We start from the raw sequence: 10,458 nt of genomic DNA on the forward strand, positions 1-10,458 counted from the left end.
TTCACCCATTTGTAGCATCTCTATTTTGTCTTACATGTGTGCGTGTGCTGTTAGTAAACATTGCGTATTGCTCTTGCATCTTCAGCCACAGTGTAGAGGTTGGGGTGAAGGACTGCTGAGGAGGTCATATAGTTTACAGTACGTATGTGCACTCTAAAAAGCTCTGTGACCAAACTATATGCAATCTTTAGAGTCTCCATCTGCACAAGCTGCTCTCTGATCATTTAGCACGTAGGCAGTTAAACTGTAAATGACAAATGTGCTCAGGATGTACCACATTCCTGTTGTCCTGTAGGTTGCCTGAGGAGTTTTCCGTAGTTAAATCCCCTACCGTGGCAGCCTCAAAGCTGTCATTCTTACACCACATTCCATGGGGCTCTACCGGACAGCTCTTCTCTTTTCAGGGTGGAGTACAATCACTTCTTCACGAGAAGCTTACTTCGCTTCCACTGCATCAAACAAACAGCTGCTGGTTGCCAGATACAGTCCCTACTTTGAACCAGTTTAAGGATGCTGAATATGGATAATAGATTTTTTTAGGATGACAAAGGTGTTACTGCCATTTGCATAGAAACAGTCAAAGCAATCTGAATTTGTATTTATTCAGTATAAACTGGATTTACCTAATGTGAATTTTGTGATTTGATTTTGCATTTCAAAAATTAGGTTTAAAAATTAACATAAAACTCCACAAATTATACTGTAGACTCAAATCCAGACTAAATTTGAAGGCCCATTTTATGTCTGTTTTGTTTCCGTACATTTCCAACATTCTGCCTTTCTTGGATATGCTAATGCTACCCCAGCAGAGCTATAATCTGGGCAGCATCTGGTTCACATGAGGTAACTCCAAATCCTATGAGTGTAGAGTTTTGTTGGCTTGTTTACACTACATCAGTACAGTGTGGAGGGAAAGGCACTTTGTGGCAAGTATATCATGTATGTTCTTTTATGGAAGTGTGTGTGCGTGTACGTGTGTGCGCTATCCCACCCTTGGGGCGGGTGCCTCAATCTCAAACCTAGTCTGATCACATGGCAAAATGGGTACAGTTACCTCATTTAATCATTGTGACATTGTGAGGGGGGCTGCATTCTCAACGTAATCTGTGTCTCCCAACAGCCGCCAGCACCAGTTGGCTCCAGGAGCACGTTGCAGACCTGAGTCGAAGGTAAGATCTTCTTTCATCCAGTCATCCTCCTGTATCGATCTTGACCTATCATGCACGAATGGACCGTCCCTCAGGAACATTAACATTTGGCAGTAACAAACCAGGCAAACCGTCATCAGAACACTGTAGCATGAGATATGCAAATAAGATCGGCTGAAAATAGAAAGGGGGGCAAAAAGTGCAGTAGTGAGAATGCAATAAGTTTGCAAGGAATTGATGAATATGAGGCTTAGATGAGCAGGTCTTAAGTCACTTGGCCGTATGGAACCATGGATAGGGCTACAGTCAAAGGGTTTGTTTACCGTGGACATCCGTGACCACCGAGCTGTTTGACCCGTCGGGCGTGAGGTCAGGTCCCTTTTGTCCTCGCCTATATATCAGCTGGCTGGTCTTGCCTGGACACGATGCTGTTCCCATCTCTCCACCAGCGATAAGGCGGAATCGTTTATGCCGTCAGTCCAATAGGCTACAGGGCTACAGAGCTTTTCATCTGTTCGAAACGTGCGGCCAATAGCCTCTCCTTCTCCCCCACACAATTTTTCTTTTTAGTCTTTAGGTGGACATTGTGATGGATGTAAGTCGACAGCACTGGTGGAAAAGTGAGATAAAGCTTCCTCGCTTTAGTTGAGCTCCATGACTAGCTTTGATGCTCTTTTTGATGCCTTTTGTCTGATGCCTTTTAGATGCTCTTGTGGAGCCTATTTCTGCTATGCATTCACATTTCAAACTGCAGTTACAATCTAAATCAGATGGACTGTCTGTGAAGCAGTATGATGTAATGCTCGATGCAGTATCCCCTGCAAAGAAAGTGCCACTTTCCAAAACAAGTTGAGTTTCTTGCTGCACCATTTGAGGTCTTCTCTGTCCCCATGTTCTCAGAAGTTATGCAGGAATGCCTCTGCGATTTTTAACCCATAATACAATGGGTGATATGATTTCTTGGCCACTATTATGGACAGAATGTACCCTCATCTCAGCCCGTGTTTGGAAGAAACTACAGTAATTATGCCTGTCTCTCAGTAATTATGCCTCACTCTTTGTATATGGGGGCCAGCATTATATGAACCTGGCATTGCTTAGGGTGGTTCATCTGAGGTTTGTGGTTAGGGCTAGGCTGCATAAAGTCAAGTATTTGCTTATTTTTTCATAATCCCCAAATGTTTTGGCCCAGTGCAGCCAGGATTAAAAAATGCAGTGCTCCCTTAAAACAAGCAAGGGTTCAGTCAACATGCACGCGAGGATTTTCCATTAACAGTGAATAGCTAATTAATGCTACACCTACACCTGAATTAAATCTTAACCTCAGTAACCAAAAGTAAATAATTTTGCTCTTTTTAGTTTTTCAAATAAAAATACCAATTTTTGGACCCAAGCATTTGTACCACACAGAGATATAAACACGTGTGCATGCACCTGCATGCGCAGCCTTTGATGACAGGAAAGTATCACTATGCTGTTCCTACTCAATTTATATAAGCGCATCAAAACGATTATTTTCAGATTATTGATATTAAACATTCATAGCCATGTCTCTCCCTAAAATGTTTTCGTATTAGTGAGGTGAAATGAGTACTTTTGTATGTATTTGGTTCATTAAAAGCTTCTATTCTATGGGCTTCCTACATTTTAGTGATATTTATTTATTTTCTTTACTTAAAATTTCATTTTACAAATCACAGTGCTGTGATTTAGTTACAGGAGTCCAAGGCTGCCGTTGAATAGTAGCTTGGCCAGTCTGCACAATATTCCAGTGTATTTACTCTTAGCTGGAACAAGTATATACTTTATTTCAAACACACCAATGTTTGTCCCCACCTTGCTGTCATGTATTGATCAGGCCTCTTTCTCCACTTTTCTCTTTGTCTCCGTTTCTCTCTCTCACACCCCCTGTCTCTCTGCATCTGCGTATGCTGACTGGTGGGTGTGTGGGTGGGGTGTGTAGGTGTGTATGCGGGTGTGTGCGTGCATATGCAGGCTGACTGGTCTGTGTGTTGGTATCCAGGCTGACTGGCGTATGTGTGTGTCGGTATGCAGGCTAACTGGCAGGTGTGTGTGTGTCGGTATGCAGGCTGACTGGCGGCTGTGTGCGCGTATGCAGGCTGACGCATGCGTGCATGTTCGTATGCAGGCTTTCTTGTGTGTGTGCGTGCGTGCAGGCTGTCTTGGGTGTGTGGGGGTGGGTGGGTGTGTGGGTGTGCAGTCTGTCTAAAACTCCCCTCCCGCCCTTTTTTTTTTTTTGCTTTCAGTTTCTCCTTCCCCTGACCAAAATCAGATTTCTTTCTGCTTTATAAAGCATCAGTGTTGCGGACCTTTAACCACTGTTGGACTGTCTTCTAATTGTAGGCAGACTTGAGCAGTTAGTCCAAATATTCTGTTCAGAAAGCAAAAAGAGACACTGAGTTCCCTACACACAAAATAACAGCCTGTGTTCCCATGAATTGTGTGTGGACCAACCAGAAAGGTGATCGATTTGACCTCCTGTCCTCACAGAAATTATTACTTATAACCTAATCTTGAAGAAGGATGACATGTAAGGGAATGCTACCTTCCACTCTGTCAGAATCCTCTATACAGAGAACACACATACAGCTTCTGGCTAATTTGCCTGTGTTTTCATACTGAATACTTTATTTATTTATTTATTTATTTATTTATACTGCTTCTATGTGATCATCTCTGTGTGTGTGTCTGTGTGTGTGTTGCAGTCTGTGTGGGATCATCCCAGCACTGAGCAGTTTTCTCTTGCCCCGAATGAACCCTTTCGTCCTGATCAATCTGGCTGGAGCCTTTGCTCTTGGAATCACCTACATGCTTATTGAGATCAAGTAAGTGCCTCAGACTTTTTCATGTCTTTTTTTGGTATGACAATTTCAAGTGACTGGTTAATCCCTCTATTTGGGGTAAATGCTGCTACATAAATTGACAAGCAATTACTGTGAACCAGCAAATAAATAGGATCATGTCTGAATAAATCAAAGGGAAAAAGTGAGACAGAGGACCATCTCATATCCACTAACTGCCAAGAGTATCATTAAATGCAGTGGAGTGGAATTGGAGCATCTTCAGGAGTATTCCAGGGGATACAGCATACCATAAACGTGGTTTAGCTCTGTGTCCAAATCAGATCGGCATAATGACTGATGTAGCTGGAATGCTTGCTGCAATTTTTTTCTTTTCTTTTCTTTCTTTTTTTTTGTTCAAGTATTTGACAGTCAAGCGCTTGGCTCTTTTTTTCAACTGAGGAATGCATCATTGTCATCCTCAACTAGTCCCACTGGCTATTTTTGGAAGGAATATTCCAACATTTTGGATTATCCACCTCGCCTTTGTATCATATATTTGGTTAGACAGTAATTGTAATGTGTTTTCCCCTAATTAGAAAAGCAAACAAAACTGTTGACTTGAAATACGTAATGGAAGTCTAAGGGCAGTTTTTGGTCTCTCTCTCAAGAAGTGCCCTTAGGCATGTCGTAGTTGTTGTATATGATAAATGATCTTTCGCAGCACATTTTAATAGATAGAGCTTTGGTTGAAAGAACACTGTAGTGTTCCTTTAGTGGAGTATGCAGATCATCACATGGGGTTCTGTGTGTTCCCGCAGCAACTACAATGCAGTGGACACTGCTTCCGCCATGGCCATCGCCCTTATGACCTTCGGCACCATGTACCCCATGAGTGTGTACAGTGGAAAGGTCCTGCTACAGGTATACACCCACGATACACTTACTGTAAAGCCTTATGGACACAACATTTTAGTTCAAAATGAAGTGTCAGTACAAGACCAGTTGTGGGACCTTTTGCCGTTTTGTGTACCCTTCAGACCACACCTTCCCATGTCATCGGCCAGCTTGACAAACTGCTCAGAGAGGTGAGCTTCAAGTGCTTACAAGAAGGGAAAAGGAAACTTAAACTTCATGAATGCTAAATGTAGCACTGACTCTTATATGCTTGTCTAAAAGTTCAATTCTAAAATGCTTTGCCCCGATGACTTAAAGTATTTGCATAATGGATATTTTATTACCTTTTTTCTAGGTGTCCACATTGGACGGAGTTTTGGAAGTCCGGAATGAACATTTCTGGACTATAGGCTTTGGCGCTCTGGTGAGTTATTGTCATTTGTTTATGCTCTTTAGGACCCCTTAAATATATTTAGCCACTGGTTCTATAATAGCATATACACTTTATTGCTTGGATTTTCCTGTGGTGTACTAATAAACTGCTGCATCCAAGCATCAAATAAATCAGAATCACAGAGTTTGACCCACTATCTGAGATGTGTAGCATGTCCTGGAGTGCTCTGGATGTGATTGATCACTTGCTGGTCAGAGGCTCTGAGGTGCAAGTTTAATCTGCCCTGCACTCTAAATACTCCAAACAACATATAAGGAAACAAAATCACAGACTTGCTGTATGATCTCATACCTCTTTAGCCAGTTACCTGCCTTTTAGAATGTGACTGAAGTAGAAAATCAGCACATTTACAAAAATGTGGCAATCGGATCTTTTGAAAACTTGGTGTTTTTGAAACAGAGGAGCAGGAAGTGTTGACAGCAGAGAACTGAGGGTTGCAGACCCTCCATAAGAGATCTCATTAACCTTGTGTTTTGTATTCAGGCCGGTTCGGTCCATGTCCGCATTCGCAGGGATGCCAATGAGCAGATGGTATTGGCCCACGTGACCAACCGCCTCCACACCCTTGTCTCCACGCTGACCGTTCAGATCTTCAAGGACGACTGGTCCCGCCCCTTGCTGGTGAGCAGCGTCTTGCCGGCCGGCACGCACAGCCTCTCGGATTACATCGGCCCGTCTGGTTTTCTGGGTCCGCCCTTATCCAAGCATCCTGATGAGCCCGAGCCCCTCACCTCCACGCCGTCCAAGCCCAGCAGCCCTCCGCCCGAGTTCTCCTTCAACACTCCTGGCAGGAACATCCAGCCTGTGGTGCTCTCCAGCACCCAGCAACACAGGCCCTACAGCCTGGGCCTAGCATACGGCTCCTCGCCATACGCAGGCATGCTTGGCCAGGGCTTTGCACAGCCGGCCAGCGGCCTGGGGCTAGGTGTAGGATTAGGGATGGGGGCAAGGATGCCCTCTGTCCAAGGCTACAGGACCTCATTCAGTGCAGCTCCACAGAGATATGGCAGCAATCCTCTACCTTCACAGATGAATCAATATAGGCCCTGATTCGAGTATCAGAGCAATTAATTACCTTGTGGTCCATAATGCTGCGTTGACCCTCAGAGGATGTTGACTATTATGACTATAATGGATATATAAATATATATATATATATTTATTTAATAGGACCAAGGCTATGAGTGGATGGACTCTGGATTTTCTATTTCTGTTCTCTCTCTCTCTTTTTTTATACTGTTAAGCAGACTACAGACATATTGGAACTATATGAAATTTGCTGTTTTCCACTGTCTTTATTATAAGAGCACTGTTAAAGTGGCCCAAGATTTTTGTATAGTAACTTTTGAATTCCTCAGAAAGTTAATCTGGTTAATTTTGTGCTCACAAAATGTTGTATGATTTGAGCAAGGGTCATGTATTTCACAGGGTATGATTTATTGTCTGCTCTGAATGTTTGGAAAAGGCCATGTCAAAAAAACAAAAAAAAACAAGCATTGAATTGAAAACAGTGAATACATTCAAATTCTCATGTATTAAAATGTTGGGTAACCTAACTAGAGACTGGTGTGAGAGGATATTATTATTAGTAATAGTGAACTCTGCAACTACACAAGCATGAAAAATAGTAGACTACTTCCATTACAGTGTTTAAAGTAAGACCAAACCTAAAATTAATCTGTTGTTGTGTGGTGTTTATTTTTGCATTGTTCAAGGCCATTATTTTCAACGGTATGTTGCTTCTGATGCTATGAGCTGATGCAGAACTCAAGTGAATGTCAATGTTATTTATAGGTTTACTAGTATATATTATACAGTATTGCATTTGACCAAACAAGGGCAAGAATTGAAGACAGTGTTTAATGTAATTCAAAAGAACACTTAGTCAATTTACAAGGTTTTTCCCTGCAGTTAATCTTGAGCAAAACATTATATTATTCAATACTGAGCAGTTCCATTATTGCTTGATTCATTTTTAGAATATGAGCACTAATGTTTTGCCATGTGTCTAAATTCATGGTGGTGATGTAGCCAAAGTATATAAACTAGTATTGAGACATCTTTTTTTTTTTTTTTTTTTTTTTTTGGCAAATGATTTGTTTTTGGGCTTTGTTTATTCCTTGTCTTTCTAGCTTCCAGCAAGAATTGGTACAAAATTGAACTGTCATCAGTTATATTGGCACAGCAAAGGGTAAGTGGTGTAAAGAAGATAACCTTGTCGAAAAATACCTTGACAATTGATGTGTAGTTTCTGCACAATGACAGTGCTCTTCTTGTTCGGTCACCCCAACATTACGCTAATGCTTTATATGGACATTTGGCAGACGCAAATGAGGGTTACACAGCTGTTTCATTTTAGTGTAGATTTTCTCACTGTATTTAAGAGTAGTTTTTTTCATTAACTGGGACCTTAACATGGACACATCAACACTGAGTGTTGATGGACGTCATGTCACAACACCCCCCGTAAGTGTGCTATTGATGCACCATACCAGCTTCTTTCCTCTGTTCATCAAAGCATGTTGGCGCATGATTTGGCATGCTGTTCCTCTCCCAGCGTCTTGAGTTGACTGGTTGCAGAGAACAGTTTACTTGCCAGTCTTCTGGGACCCTGCGGCAGATTCCTCGTGGGGAAGGGAAAGGGTTGTTACTGATGATGGTGGTGTCATTTTGATACTTCAAGTGGTTTGGATTGGCAAGCTTTGGTTTGATTAAAATAAATCCTGTTTCGGTTGCTCTGTTAGTGTGGTTCATTAGAGCAAGTGAGTGCACATATTACCAGCTTTTCGTAAGGTTTCTGGTGGCATAGAGCATCGTTTCAAAGTTTAGTTAACATTGTTGTAGCTATTGTCACAAAGTATAACTCCCAAATTCTGTCTGATGTGGATATCACTATAGCCAAATGAGTTTTGTTTGCATCTTTTTTAGTCAATTGTAAGTATATCAGTGTGAACACCAAGTGAACCAGGACTAAAATGCAACTGTATCTTTTTCTGATTTGGTCCCAAGGTAACTGGGCTAAAAAATGTAAGTGCATTCTCAGTAACTGAGCTCAAAACTGAGTTGCCCATACTCAACCATACCACTTGGAGAAATGCTGTATAGTCCCTGCTTTGCCATGTCGGCATCATAAAGTGCTGTGTGGATATGATGGCCGTCATTAACAATGAATTAAACTTTCTTGAAAAGAAACGGTGTCTATAGAGAAGTACTGCAAACCAAGGTGCTCAAGAATGTGATCGTACAACTGACTTAGATCCCTTAAAGCCATACTTTAAAAAGATGATCTCAGGTGGTTGGTTATTGACTGAACCCAAGAAGCTCCCAGTAACAACCTTTTGATGTACGCTCATATTACTCATGTTCAACTTACCTGTTTCAATAAGATACTTAACCCCTCCCCACCCCAATCATCTACAAAGAAGAAGGAAATTTTTTCCTCAATCTTATGCCATTGCAATTTACAAAAGCACCTAAGCCTACCTTATTCTTGTACTAAGCAAAGGGTGCTCACAGTGGGCATCTCTGAACTCAGTCCTGTGACCAACTCAGCTATTGAATCACATGAGCTCAGAGAAGACTACAAAGCACACCAAGAACTATGCCTGAGGTGATCGACTGCAATGAGCCAGCAAATGTTCCAAACCAGACGTCGACCGTCTAGCCTTTTGAACGTCACCTAGTTCTTTCCTCTCATTTTGATGCATATTAGAAGAGTAGTAATGGACAATGCAATCCAAAAGTATTTGAGCAGATACATTAGGTTTGGGGGGGTGGGGTGATATTTTTGCTCTGCTTCCTATGACATTGGATCTGAAATGAAACAATGACTAAAGTTTTAGTGCAGACTGTCAGATAATTTCAGGATAAGTGCATCCATATGGGTCAAAGCATCTGTGAGCTCTCCCATGCTTTGTAGAAGAAAAACCTTACTGATTAATAGAATGCTTGAACCATTTTGTGTACTCCAAGTTATGACTAGGATTTGTTTACATCATAAGTGGTATTTTAGGATATAAAGTTTGTCCAGTATGAGGGGCATTTGGAAAAGATGCCTGCACAGGTGTCTGACGAGATTAATTACATTACTGTAGAGAGAAAAAAAACATCAGATGATGGTGATTGTTTTGTTTGCTTGCAGAGCCCATGCAATAATGTCCTCTTTGGTGAATATTAAGGGTATTAAAGTATTTGCAAAATCTGAGATTGTAGACCAGCAAGAGGCTCCAGCCTTGTTCTCAGGGTCACATTCCTATAAAGGGTTTTGTTCCATCAACCTGAACAGGCACAGGGCACTAAAAGCCCTCAGCATACTAAAGAATGTGATCCACAGACACATTTGCACACTTTTCCCCTTGTAGTCCTTAGAGAGCCAACATCTCTTATCCTCTCCTGTTAGTAATCCCCTGGCTATGCTTTCATCAGCAGCACATGCCAGCAGGGGCTGAAGTAGTAATGGCAATGGATCTCTGGTTGTTTAGAGGAATCCTTATTACTGTGTATCGGGATACTGTTCTGGCTGTATGTAATTTTATTACTTTATTCTTGTACCTGTAATGGTGTGATTTTTTTATTTTATTTTTTTCCCCTCTTAGAAAATTGCATTAAGGTGTTTAGTCTAAGTTGCACATTTTTTTTTGTGTTTTTTTTAGAGAGAGCAAAAAATGATATATTTAAGATCAGTAACTAATATCAATGATTACACTTTGCGGGTAGGCACGTGTGTGGCTTGGCCTTTAATCTTAAACAGTGGTAAGCACTTACCAAATCCCTTGCCAAGTGGCTACTTCCTTGCTAATACCAGCACAAGAAGAATAGGCTGTGATGCCTAATTTAGCCTTTTTTGTCTCTCTCATTGCATTCTGATCAATTTTGTCACATGCACTGGTTTGAAACGATTGATTGCTGATTTCTACATCTAAGATGTTCTGACTTCCTGTCCATTTACTTTGCCTTGGTTACCCCAGTAGAAGATTACAATGATCTGATGTCCACTTTTTGTTGTATTTTGATGCAAATTGTTCCCGTTGTGTTTATGTGGAGGCAGCTCTCTGCCAATCCCTTCCCATCCCCCTGACAAACCTGCAAATATTATCCAACAAGGATAATCCAAGTTGGCATGCTTTAAATAAGTCTGCATCGTGTGCCAACATGAGAG

General features: G+C 41.5%; 1 protein-coding gene across 2 annotated transcripts in view; it reads left to right on the top strand.

Annotated features, from left to right (window-relative positions):
- Positions 1 to 8,492, top strand: part of slc30a6 (solute carrier family 30 member 6) — a 38,570-nt gene extending 30,078 nt beyond the window's left edge. For both annotated transcript variants that reach the window (XM_027024977.3, XM_081714516.1), the window contains 6 exons: positions 1,121 to 1,169; positions 3,875 to 3,994; positions 4,771 to 4,873; positions 4,990 to 5,037; positions 5,202 to 5,270; positions 5,784 to 8,492. In XM_027024977.3, coding sequence (XP_026880778.2) covers positions 1,121 to 1,169; positions 3,875 to 3,994; positions 4,771 to 4,873; positions 4,990 to 5,037; positions 5,202 to 5,270; positions 5,784 to 6,350 — 956 coding nt within the window. In that variant the 3' untranslated portion in view covers positions 6,351 to 8,492. The remainder of the gene's footprint in view (positions 1 to 1,120; positions 1,170 to 3,874; positions 3,995 to 4,770; positions 4,874 to 4,989; positions 5,038 to 5,201; positions 5,271 to 5,783) is intronic.
- The last annotated feature ends 1,966 nt before the right edge of the window (positions 8,493 to 10,458 follow it).

The sequence above is a fragment of the Electrophorus electricus genome, chromosome 5, assembly GCF_041902795.1.
Source record: "Electrophorus electricus isolate QZ-2024a chromosome 5, ASM4190279v1, whole genome shotgun sequence".
Taxonomy (NCBI): domain Eukaryota; kingdom Metazoa; phylum Chordata; class Actinopteri; order Gymnotiformes; family Gymnotidae; genus Electrophorus; species Electrophorus electricus.